Source organism: Camelus dromedarius, chromosome 33, assembly GCF_036321535.1.
Source record: "Camelus dromedarius isolate mCamDro1 chromosome 33, mCamDro1.pat, whole genome shotgun sequence".
In the NCBI taxonomy this organism is placed as follows: domain Eukaryota; kingdom Metazoa; phylum Chordata; class Mammalia; order Artiodactyla; family Camelidae; genus Camelus; species Camelus dromedarius.
In genome coordinates, this window is record NC_087468.1 from 11,174,522 (window position 1) to 11,187,792 (window position 13,271).

A 13,271-nucleotide genomic window follows, 5' to 3' on the forward strand; every position below is an offset into this window, starting at 1 on the left:
CCCTAGCCCCGGGCGAGGCGCTCCCCACTCCTACTTGCAGTCCTCCACCAGTTCCCTCAGCAGTTTCTCCCACTGGGGGAGCAGAGCTGGGTCCCTTGGGTTCCTCATGGATTTCAGGGCATCCAGATTGGCTTTCTGTCCAGTGGTAGAGAAACGGCAAGTGAGCATGGGGCTCATCCGGGACAGGCTGCAGGGCTTGTTGGCCCAAGATGTTTTCAGTCAGGATTTGGGGACCTTTGAAGGGTCACATGGGGCTCAGTCCAAAGCTGTCACATGCCCTTGCAAGGCTAGGATCGTCACACCCCCTCCCCTCTGCCCAACAGAAGAAATGTGTGGCAGGAAGGAGCCAGGATGGGTCGGGATCATGAAGGCGTTACAGAGTCCTGACCTTGGGCTTCCCTGCTGTGGGCACGGGAGTCACTTCTGAGGCAGAGGCACCAGGTGGCTCTCCTGCCTAAAACTGTTCAGTGGCTTTCCTCCTTAACAGATATTTAAGACCTTTTGTGATCTGACCCTTCCCAGCTTCTCTGGCCTTATTTCCACATCACCTCCATGCCCCCACCACCCCCGAACTTCATAGCACCATGGCTTTGCCCATTGTTCCCTTCTCTTCACCCCTACCATGCCCCCAGCAAACTCCTCACTCTTCAAGACTGCTCAAAATGTCACCTCCTTTTTGAACGCCTCCTCTGACTATCCTCTCTTCATCTTGCCTCCCCCACCCCCAACCTCTCTGCCCCTGTAGCTCTTGGTACTTGTGTCTGCATTGCAGCCCTACTTGCCCCACATGCTGACTATATGCACATCTGACTTCCCTGTGGGTGAAGACTGTCTACTCATCTTCGTGTCTTCGGTGCCTATGCCCATGTTTCCATGTCAATTGTCATGCATGAGGATGCTGAGTAACTGGTCTCCTGTGACTGTGATCCATTTTCCCAAGTCTCCCATCAATGACCCGGGTCCTTCCCTGCACTCCATCTGCCTCCGTGCCACTCACCAGGCGGTCCCGAGTGAACTGGAGGAGGTTGAGGCAGTTCATGCGGAAGCTGACATCCTCCCAGAAGGAGGTCACAGCCACCATGGGCTTGGTGTTGTACCAGGGCACGTAATGGTAGATGTTCCCTGAGATACAGAGACACATGCGGTGGGACTTTAGGGTTAGGTCCCCCCACCGTGTCCCTTCAGTGGACCTTCCCTGGGCTACTTCATTCCTGTAGGATGTGATCTGCTAAGCGTCCTAACTGGACCCCTGCCACCGGAGGGTGGGCTGCGGGCCTCTCCTAAAAGAGCTAGAAGAACTTGTACAAGATGCAGCCCAGAGAGATGAAAAACAGGGAGGGGGGATTTTAAAATCGGAAGAACAGAATGAGAGGTTCCATAGAGGACAGAGTGAATTCGAGGAGGGGTAGAAGAGGCAAGGGGAAGAGGTGATTTTCAAAGAGAAAGTATCTTATAATTTTTCAGAATTATTGGAAGGACACCAGTTTCAGAGCCTGGCACTGAGTGAATCACTGGAATGATAAATAAGCAGAGGTCCATGACTGGGGCTCTCAGATATGAGCGTGGTGATACCAGAGGGCAATTTCTTCTGCTGCTCTTGGAAGGTGTACAAAAGCAACAAGGAGAAGGAAAATAACTCCATTTTCAGCAAAACAAGGAGACAGAGAAAAACTGCAGGCTCAAAATATACATAAGGACTGCCAAAAGCAACTGTGAGTGCCTGAGTAGCTGCAAGGGTGGGAGGGTGACAGAAGTCCCCTGGGGAAGTGGGAAGCTCAGCTTGATGGAAGCAGAGTACAGAAAGTGCCAGCAAAAACAGCCCCAGGACGTGCTCGGGACTCAGACGATGAAATGTGAGCCGGCAAGACTCAGACAATGATTAGAGGAAAAAACAAAAACACCCCAGCAAGAAGGGCCACCTAAAAGGAAGCCCAAGGGAGATTGGACTCTGTAGACAATTCAATGAGAGGCACAGCAATAAGAAAAGTGACCCAAATAAGATGGAAACAAAGAGCCACAAAGGATTAGGGAGAAAATGACAGATATAGAAGAAAACCAAGGAGAATTGTTAAACCCATAAACGAAGCCCCTAAAAAACCTAAACGATGGAACAGAATATTTAAAAATATAATTTAAGAAAACTCACGTGGGAAAGGGATAGTCTTTTTAACAAATAGTGTTTGAAAAATCAGATCCTTGTACACAAATTAATTCAAAATGAACATAGAGCTAAGTGTCAGAATTAAAACTGTAAAACTGTTAGAAGGAAAAATAGGAGAAAAGCTTCATGACTTTAGGGTTAGGCAAAGAGTTCTTAGAAATGACACCATAAAAGAAAATAACTGAACTTCAGCCAAATTAAAAGCATTTGTACTTCAAAAGGCACTGTTAAGAAAATGAAAAGACAAGCCACAGACCATTCGAAAATCATATATTTGATAAAGGACTTGTATCCAGAATATATAAAGAACACTTACAACTCAATAAGACAAATAACCCAATTTAAAAATGGGCAAAAGATTTGAACAGACATATACCAACCAAGAAGATATATGAGTGACTAATAAGCACATAAAAAGATGTTCAATATCATTAGATATTAGGGAAGAGCAAATTAAAACCACAATTAGATACCTGTCCATAATAATAAATACATTAAACAAAACGTAATAACAAACACTGGTAAGGATTTGGAGAAACTGCAACCATCACACATCGTTGGGGGAATGTAAGATGGTGCAGGCACCTGAGAAAAGTTTGGCAGTTTCTACAAAAGCTATTCTACTCCTGCAGGGAGGAGGGTATAGCTCAGTGGTAGAGCACATGCTTAGCATGCACGAGGTCCTGGGTTGAATTCCCAATACCTCCTCTAAAAATAAATTAATTAATTAAAATAAAATAAAATGACCTCCCCTGCCAAAAAAGTTTTTTTTTAATTTTTAAAAAAGCTTTCCACTCTTAAGTATATGTCTACATAGAGACTTGTATACAAATGTTCACAGCAGCTTTATTCATAATAAGACAAGAAGTAGAAGCAGAAACAATGACTCTTAACTAATGAGTGGATAAACAAATGATGAATGGTATGTCCATACAATGGAATACTATTTGGCAATAAAAAGAATGAAGCACTGATATATGCTACACCATGGATAAACCTCAACACTATGCCAAGTGAAGGTCAGTTGTAAAAGACTGCATATTGTCCAATGCTGTTTACACGAAATGTCCAGGAAAAGTAAATATACAGAAACAGATGTAGTCTAGTAGTTGCATGGGCCCGGGGAGGGGAACGGGAGAATGACTACAAACAAGCATGAAGGATTTCTTTGGATGATAAGAAGGTTCTAAAATGGGGCCCAGTGATGGCTGTCCAACTATGTAAACTTACTAAAAATTATTAAATTGTACAAAACAAGTGGATTTTTATGGCAAGTATACCACACCACTAATAAATTACTAACAAAATAAAAGAAGACTTGAATCTACATACTGAAAGGCACACCATATGCCAGGGAAAACTGACCTCAGAGGATGAACACTTGGCCACATCCTATTGAAGTTATTGGACTTTCAAGATAAAGAAGGAAGCTTTGGGCAGCCAGACAAAAAGATGAAGAAATTTATAGGAAAAAATATCAGAAAGATAAAAGGCATTCAAATTTAAGAAACCACAAACTTTTAGAAGGAAATATGAGAGAATTCTTTAATAAATTCGGAATGGAAAAGATCTTTCTCATTATGACTCAGAAGCCAGAGGCCATAAAAGAAATAGTTTGAGTGCATACCAAAAGAAAAGTCTTCATGGAGAAGAAAAAAAACCAAAAAACAAAAATCCTAGAACACCATAAGCAAAGATATGAGACAAATAAGGGAAAAATATTTACAGCTCATATCACAAAGTCCTAATCCCCCTAACATATGAAGGAATCCTAGCAATTAATAAGAAAATGACCAACATCCCGATAGAATAAAAGAAAAAAACATATAAACAGTCAATTAACAGAAAGGGAGATTCAAATGACTTTTAAACGTATGAAAATATGTCTAACCTCATTTATAATGAGAGAAATACAAATGACAACTACACCAAGATACCATTTTTCACTTATCAGACTAATAAAAATCCAAAAGTTTATACCAGATTTTGATAGGCCTTTCACACATTGCAGGAGGGTAGACTGGTGCAACATTTATGGAGGATTACGTATATTTTGGCACAATAAAAATTTTAAAGATATTATGAACAATTTTGTGCTGAGAAATTTGAAAATTTAAATGAAATTAATAACTTCCTAGACAAATTAAACTTGCCAAAATTGACCTAAAAAGAAACAGAAAAGCTGAATAATCATAAAGTAAAATAAATCCGTATTTAAATCATTGCAGAAAAAACCCCATCAGCCTCATATTTAGAGGTGAGTTCTGCTCAACCTTCAAGGAACACATGCTTCCAGTCTTGCCCAAATGTTCCTAGGGAGTGAAAAGAGGAAATGCTACTCAATCGGTTTCATAAAGTTAGCATAACTCTTATATTAAAGCCAAACAAGGACATTACCAGAAAAAAAAATTACAGATCAATCTCACTCATAAATATAGATGCAAAAATCCTAAACAAAATATTAGCAAGCCAATTCCAGAATGTATAACAAAGATAAGGTGAAAATGCAATTATACTATTATAATTGTATTACATATTATATATAATAATATAATAATTATATTATTGTATGTGAAGTTGTATAATATTAACTCAAGGTAGACTCTGAAAAGTTAAGGATCACTTAAGTAATCCCCCTAAGCAACAACTAAAAATAATCAAAGATATATAGCTAGTAAGTCAATAGAGGAGACAGAATGCAATACTGAAACCAAACCAAAACACATCTGATTAAAACAGAAGACAGGAAAATTCCAGCAGTCTTTTTTTTTTTTGTAGAAATTATCAAGCTAATGCTAAAATTTGTACGAAAATGAAAAGGAACCAAAATAGCCAGAAATTGTATTATTTTGTAAAAGAGCAACCAGGTTGGAAGGCTTATACTACCTGCCTTCAAGACTTGCTCTAGAGTTACAGTAATCAAGACAGTGTGATATTGGCATAAAGAGAGACAAGCAGACCAAGGGGACTGAAAAGAGATTCTAGAAAAGGTCCAAAATAGATGGTTAACAATTTTCACTAAAGGTGTCAGAGTAATTCAATGTGGGAATGAACAGTCTTTTCAACAAACGGTGCTGAACTTGGTATCTGTATAGAAAAAAAAAAAAAAAAAAGAATCCTGAGCTTTTTCTCTCATTATATACACAAATTAAGTCAAGTTAGATCATAAACCTAAACAAAGGAGCTAAACCAATAAAGCTTATAGAATGAAACACAGCAGAATATCTTCATGATCTTGGGGTGGACAAATATTTCTTAGATCACACAATGTACTACTCTAAAAGATAAGATAATCAACAAATTGAACTTCATCACAATTAGAAACTTTTGATCTTCCAAAGACACTGCTCGGAAGTGGAAAAGTCAAGCCACAGAGTGGAGGAAAATAATCAGCAGACCGTATCTGACAAAGGACTTGCATTCAAAACATACAAGAAAGCCTACAATGCAGTATAAAAAGACAAACAACCCAGGGAAAGAGAGGCAAAATCTTGAACAATCCCTTCAGTAAAGAAAGAAATGTGAGCATGAAAAGACGCTCATAGCATCAGTGATTACAGAAATGGAAATGAAACATCACAACGAGGTTCAGCTTCACAGCCATCTGAACGACTCAAATGAACAAGAACAACAATACTAACAGTTGGCAAAGATGTGGAGCAAATAGAACCCTCAAGCATTGCTGGGGGCTTGTAAAATGGTGCAACCACTTTGGGAAAATGTTAGGTAATTTTCTTTCAAACCCAATTCCATTCCTAGGTATTTACCCAAGAGAAACGCAAGCACATTTCCACAAAAAGATTTGTATAAGAAAGTTCATGGCAGCTTTACTCATAATACTCCAAAACCTGAATCAATCTAAATGTCCATAAACAGGGGAATGGCTAAGTAAACTGTCATATTCATATAACGGAATTCTATCAGAAATAAAAAGGAGCAAAATACCAAAATATGTGACAACACAGGTGAAAACACTTGGCTGAGCTAAAGAAGCCATAGGAAAAGGGTGCTATATGTATGATTTCATTTATATGAGGTTGTAGAACAAGCAAAACAAATCTATCGTGAGAGACAGCACAACAATGATTGTTCCTGGGGGGCTGGGGAGATTAACTAAAAGGGGCATGTAGGAACTTTATGGGGTAATAGAACTTTCTACGTGAGGTGGTTACATGGATGTATGTGTTTGCCAAAATTCATCCAACTGTACACGTCAGGTCTGTGCATTTTACTGTTTGTAAGTAATACTGCAAGAAAAAAAGCCACCATTCAGAGAACGAGAAGCCCCAAACTTGGAGAAGATATTTACAACACACACATCTGACGAAAGATTTTTCCCAGAAAAAATAGTGTCCAAATTAATAGGAAAAATACAGACAAATAGAATAATGGATAAAAGATATCGATTGGCTTTTTACAGATGAGGAAAGACAAATGGTTATAAACATATGAAAAGATGCTCATCCTCCATTTATAATCAGGAATATGCAAATCAAGATCTTGTAAAATACCCACCGATTGGCAGGAATGAAAAGGCTGAGCAATGTCAAGTACTGATGAGAACACAGAGAAATAGGAACTCTCATATTATGCTGATGAGAGTGCAATTTGGTATAATTATTTTTGCTTTGAATTTATCTTCCACTCCTGGGTATATAATTTAGAGGAAGTCTTGCACTTGTGACCAAGAGACATATACAAGAATGTTTACAACAAAATTATTATTGTGGAAAAAAGGAGATACATCCTAAATGCCTAGATATACCACATAATTTGTGGTATAATCATGCAGTGGAATATATACAGAAATGAAAATGAACTTCAGTCATGCATACCAATATAAACATTTTAATATTGAGAAAAGCATGCAAAATAGATGAATAGAGACTGAAAGGTTACATTTACATAAAATGCAAAAACAGTATGCTGTTTAGGGTAGCATAGGTAGGTGGTAAAAATTAAAAAGAAAAGCAAGGATATGATTATCACAAGACTCAGGATTGTGGCTATTTCTTGGGTAAATGGATCTGAGAAGAGCATACAGGGAACTTCTAAGATGCTTAGATAATTTTCCAGGTGGGGAGGGCATAGCTCAAGTGGTAGAATGCATTAGCATGCACAAGGTCCTGGGTTCAACCCTCAGTACCTCCTCTAAAAATAAATAAACCTAATTACTTACCCCTGCCAAAATAAAAATAATACAATAATAAATAAAATATTTTTAAAAACCCCAATTTTCTATGTTTTAAGCTAGGCGGTCAGTTCATGGGTGTACATTTTATTATTCTTTAAACTATACATACATATTTAATATACTTTTTGTATAATTTCATAGTTTAGAAACAAGTAGTCCATTCTAAATGAAAGAAGCAGTCACCAGGGACCAGATACTGTGTGACTCCATGTGTATGAGGTGTCCAGAATAGGAAACTCTAGAGAGACAGAAAGTAGCTTAATTGTTCCCTAAGGCTGGGGAGGTAAGGGAGAAATAGAGAGTGACTTCTAGTGGGTACAGGGTTTCTTTTTGTGGTGATGAAAATGTGGTAAAATTGACCATGGTGTAGTTGCACAATTCTTTGAATTTACTAAAAACTATTGAGTTGTATACTTTATATGCATGAATTGTATGGTATGTGAATTAAATTTCAATCAGGCTATTCTTAAAAAAAAAAAAAGGCAGACAAGTGAGATGCATGGGAAAGCTCTCAGTGGGTGATGAGATGCTGGAGATGACAAAGATGGAAATGACACAGCGTTCCTCTAGAGCAGTGGTTCTCAAACTTTAGCATGCATCCAAGTCCCCTGGAGGGCCTGTTAAAATACAGGTGGCTGTTCTGTTTTCTGATTCTGCAGCTCTGGGGTGGGACCAAGAGTCTGCATTGCAATCAGTTCCCAAGTGCTGCTGCTGCTGCTGCTAGCCCAGGGGTTGCACTTTGACGAGTGGTACTTTACAGTGCCCAATATAAGTGTCCAGTAAGTACACATTCAATGAAAGGATGGATGGGTGGTTAATTGGATGCTTGGAACAGTGGATGGGTGGTAGCTGGATGGATGAATGAGTGGATAAATGGATTAATGGATGGACAGAAGGCGGGAAGATGAGTAGTGGCTGGTAGCTGCATGGATGGATGGGGGTGGTTCAAAGTCGTAGGAGAGAAGATGGGGTTGGGAAGTCCTAGTGTGGAATACATAAAGAAGGACTTGAAGTCAAAACCTAGTTTCATTTCTTGTCGTGGGTTCACTACCTACTAGCTATGCAGGGTTTGGCAGGTTATTCACCTCCGTGAAGCTGATTTTCCTCACATGTGAAATGTGGGTTAACAATGCCCATGAACATTCCATGAGCTAATACCCTTAAAAGGGCCAAGCACGGAGCCCAGGATGCAGTGGCTGCTCTCTGCAGTGGTTGGATCTGACTCTTACCATCATATATCACTGGGCTGTACTGTGTGGTTGAGACAAGAGGCTTGTAACTCAGGTCCATCTTGTTTCCATAGTGGCCAATGCTGACCTCGAATTGGATCAGGTCCTTAAAGTTGGGCATCATGGTACAGGAGAGGAAGATGACGCACAGCCCATACTTTTGGCGGTTCTGGTGCTTCTAAAACAATAACCCCCCACAACCCCAGTACATAAGCCAAGGGATGGACAAGACTGTAGAGACAGGCATGGAGGCAAGCCCAAAGTTCCCTGTTTCTTTCAAAGCCATCTTTGCTTCTCTTTGGGGTGAGCTAGACCAATGCTGAACCCCTGACCCCTACAAAATCTGCCTTGACCCCCATTCACTGATCAAAGGAAGTTCATCCCAGGACCTCCATCACCTGGCTCCCTCTACTTAGCCAGCCCTGGTTCCTTCTCTTCCTGAAGTCAGGCAGGAGGGTCTTCTCCCTCTTCAGCCTGGATCTGAGTTGGGCTACCCCACCTCTACCCATGCTGGGTCACCACATCCCTCTCCTTTTTGCCTAAACACTGCCCTCTGATGAGACTGACTGTGGGCATGGGTATGCAGTGGAGGATGCACACACACACACAAATCTGTTCTTGGCCCTTCTCGAGCCACCTCCTCCCACCACACTCCCGTCTGCTCTGGTTCTCTCTCCATCACATTAGCCCCTCTCTCATTTCTGTTGCCAACCTCTGCCATACGTTTGCATTCTCCCAGTCTGTTCACTAGCTCAGATCTCCTGTCTTTAAAAAAAAAAAAACACCCTCCTTTTCCCCTCTAAGCCCCTTATTTAGCTATGACTTGAACTTGTCTCCTTCCATTCTGCAGCAAGTTTCTATGCCCTTGCCTCTATGCATCTAATTTACTCTCCTCCGATCTATTCTTAACACTGCTCCTCCAGCCCTTCCTGCCTCAATGGCCCTCCTTAGCCTTCAGGAAGAAATCTAGACTCCTATAGAACATCTCTTCTCCTTAACTAGACTACACATCTCTTAAACCGAAACCTTAACTTGTCTTTACTAGGTTCCCTGACCTCCTGGGACTTGGCACAGCAGGAAGCCCCCCATATGGGCTTAGTAAAGAGTCAGTAGATTGACCAAACTTTCTCACACCCCCAGAAGTGCATTCCACTCGTGGCCAGGGCCTTTTGCAGTGTCAGGAACGGGACTCACAGCAGACTAGGGGCCGACAGAGGGGCTCTTTCTTCCTGGATTACCTATTTCCTATTACCTCTATACTGATCACATCATGGGAGAGATCCTTCATCCTAGTGTCTTGATGGGACTTGATGTGGGTGATTAACTCCAGGAAGACTCGGCCTCGATAAGCTAAACCATCCTTAACAGTGTTGGGAATATTCTAGGGTAAAAGAGAGGAAAACGGCAAGAAAAAGGATGAGAAAAAGATCAGGAAAGTCTGCCCTGAATCTTCGGTAGCAAAGACAGGGCTGTCCAAGAACTTCCTCCGTAGGGCTGACCACACTCCCAGGGAGGAATTCCAAAAACCCCGGTCACAGCTGTGCCTGGAAACCTCTGGGCCCTGAGCCCTCTTCTACACCCTTCTTCTTCCTCTAAATGCATTCTACCTGCGGGCCCACCTGAAGTACCCTGTTCCTCCTAAAAGCTTCCTGCTTGGAGGAGACTGATAACTACTGAGTTATCCCAGCCCGGCCAATTAGGGCACGCCTTGCCTCCTTGCCAACAGTGATTGGTCCAAGGGGAGCACATGTGACCTAAGAAGGCCAATTAGAATGCTTCCCTGGCCTTCCCAGTTAGGGGCTTCCACCGCCCTGTTGGCTGCAGGGAGGCGGGACAGCAGGAAAGCCTGAGTCCCAGGCAGAGGTAAGAGGTGGAGTGAGAAAGGGAGAGCCTCCTAATGGCACTGAGGTCCCGGTTTCCGAGGCTCTTTCTCACTCGGGGTCCTTCCCAGCCCTGTTCCCTTCTTTTACCAGTTGGTTTTCTGGCATTTACCACTGGTCTTGAATGACCCAGCGCTTTTACACATTTACCTGTGCTGTTCCTTTTGTGTCCTATGTCCTTTCCACCTGCTGACACACTTACGTGGGGTCTCATCTCAATGCCCCTTCCTCAGTGAACGCCAGGGCGCTCCATCTATTCCTTTCTCGTGCCACAGCACATGTCCCGTGTCTATATGGCCTTTTATGTACAGGCTTCAAGTCCTCTACTAGAGTGTGGTGGACAGAAACCACGGCCCGGCCCTCCCTAGGCATCTCCCAGGCCCGGGCGGCTTAAACATGGTTGGTTTTACCTCCACTGTTCCCTAGAGCTGACATGAGAAGCTTACGGCGTCTTCTTCCTGGATCCTGAAAGGGGCCTTTTTACCCCCACGGAGAGTCAGGAAGCTGGGGCCAAAGCAGGGTAGGAAGCCAGAGAACATTCCTGCAAGGGGAGAGGGTGAGAGGGGGCGGGGCCCGGGTGGGAGAGGCGCGGGGGGCGGGGCCGGGGCTTGCTTGCCTTCTATTTCCGCTCCCGTGGACGAGATCTGGTTGAGGGACAGGCTGACTGTCCCGATCTCATTCCGGCACTTGTTTCGGGGGCTGGACAAGAACACACCCCTCAGGCTGAGCCCCTGACCCGGCTCAGATTAACTCCTCCCCGATGTGTCTTTCAGCCTCCACCCAGTTGCTCACCAGTCCAGGACTCTGAACTTGATGTAGCTGGAGAGGCAGGGCAGCTGCAAGGGGCAAGCGAGAGCAGCGGTGGGTTCCCGCCCAGATGGCCTGGTCCCCGCCGAGACTGAGAGCCCTTGGGAAGTCCTGGGTCTGGGTCAAGGCCTGGCTCAGTTACCAGTGAGCCTTTAAACACAGTCCAGAGGGACTGACCATGGGAGCTTACAGACCTTAGGCTCTGGGCCCCTCACTGCAGGGCCCTTTGCAACGCCCCAGGAGAGGCTGGGATTGTATCCCATGATCGTTTTGTATTTTCATTCTTAAAATAGCCCCATCATTGCATAAGATTCGGGACCAGGGAGACCTGGGTCCACCTGACTGTGGACCCCACCATCTCAGTCCTCATACAGCCCTGCAGTCTGGAGGCACGTTTACCAGACCATCTCATGGGGAGGTCGTGGGCCTGGAATGTCTTTCTTACATTTAGCATTAAACAGTGGGACGTCTATCTCCTCAAAGAGTAAATCATAGTAGCTGCCACTCCAGGAAGGGTTTCTGTTGTCCACTGGCCTGTCCTGAATGATCTACGTGGATCACTAAGTGACCCCTCCCAAGGACCTCACAAGCAAGGTGCTATGATTATTCCCATCTTCAGACAGGAAAACTGAGGCACAAAGAGGCTGAGTTCCTGAAGTTCTCAGGGCACATGCAGAGCTCCGACCCACTCGGCCCAGGGAGGCCTGTGGTCATCTGGATGTACAGCCAGGGAGTGAGGCCCAGAGAGGGACTTGCTTGAGGTCACACAGTTAGGGATAGAGTCAGGATTGGAACCCAAGCTTCTGAGTCTTATCTCTGCTCTGTCTTCAATTATAAGGACAAAAAAATCCATGTAGAAAACAGAGCTGCTGGGGTTGAGGCCCCACATCCACTCCACTGGGGCCTCTTCTTAACTCACAGCTGTCCCTGGGATGCAGCTGGGGTGCGACTGGCCCCCTCCCTCCACCCCGTTCTCCACTCTCCTGGTCCTCCCCTCGCCGTGGAAGCTGAGGGTCGTGGAAGTGGGGAACGAAAAGGCTTTCCAGCTGTGCAGCTGGTTAGTGAGCTATGAGGAGATGGCCCAGGTTAAGGAAGGATGCCAGAAGTGGCGTGATGGGAGCCACTGGGCATCTAGGTCTTCCAACGTTACACATCCTCCAAATTCGAATTTATGGCAGAACCATCTTTTCATCCATCCTTGAGAAGTCTCCTCCCTTTCCCAGTTCTGTGCTTCAGCTGCCCTCCTTTACCGGGGGACCTTGGACTGTTAACTGGCACAGGCCATTTTCAGCCGTGCGCCCCCTGCAGGCTGCCTTGCTGGGGTCTTGACCAGCTGGTCTCAGATTCTACTTCAGCATGAGGTTCACATCTCCCTGCTGCATTTCCAGGGGGCTGGCGGCCATCAGGCCTGCACCAAATGGCCCCAGTCCTGGAGACTGTGTCTGCGGGAAGTGGATGAGGGTCCAGGGGGTGTTTGGACATCTTCAAACATCAGAAGGCCTCTTTCAGGAATGAAAGGGGGCCTGGCCTGTGCCACTGGTTTCTGGGCCTGAAGGAAGCTGGACATGAGGGAGGACTTCCAAGGCCCTGAGCATCCACAGAGCATCTGAGGATTCCGGCCATGAGCCTCATCATGGCCAGGACAGGGGGAAGGGGGCAAAGGTGGAGGATGGACTAGGCCCTCCCTAAAATCTCTTCCTACTTTAAGAGACTATAAAATCACCCAAGAGGGTGGGGATTATGAAAAATGGTTAAAAATGATGACTCACCAGGAAGCAGACTAATTTCACGTCACACAGGTGGGAGGTATAGGGAAAGCAAAATGCTCTCTGCCACACAAAGCTGTCCCCTCGCACTCAGGAGAGCGCTCCAGTTCCCTCACACACTGCTTGCTCTTATTTTACCCATAGCCCTTAGGAGCCTGGTGTGGAGTTAAAAGGCAATCAAGGCTCTCCCAGGGCTTCAAGGAAACTGGCACCCACACCGCTGACAGGTGACTG

General features: G+C 44.2%; 1 protein-coding gene across 1 annotated transcript in view; it reads right to left on the reverse strand.

Annotated features, from left to right (window-relative positions):
- Nucleotides 1-13,271, reverse strand: part of FER1L5 (fer-1 like family member 5) — a 44,756-nt gene that overhangs the window by 17,157 nt on the left and 14,328 nt on the right. Inside the window, exons 15-21 of the mRNA XM_064481707.1 lie at nt 11,257-11,300; nt 11,081-11,163; nt 10,911-11,005; nt 9,837-9,965; nt 8,585-8,762; nt 998-1,122; nt 35-135 (exon numbers count right to left, since the gene is read on the reverse strand). Coding sequence (XP_064337777.1) covers nt 35-135; nt 998-1,122; nt 8,585-8,762; nt 9,837-9,965; nt 10,911-11,005; nt 11,081-11,163; nt 11,257-11,300 — 755 coding nt within the window. The remainder of the gene's footprint in view (nt 1-34; nt 136-997; nt 1,123-8,584; nt 8,763-9,836; nt 9,966-10,910; nt 11,006-11,080; nt 11,164-11,256; nt 11,301-13,271) is intronic.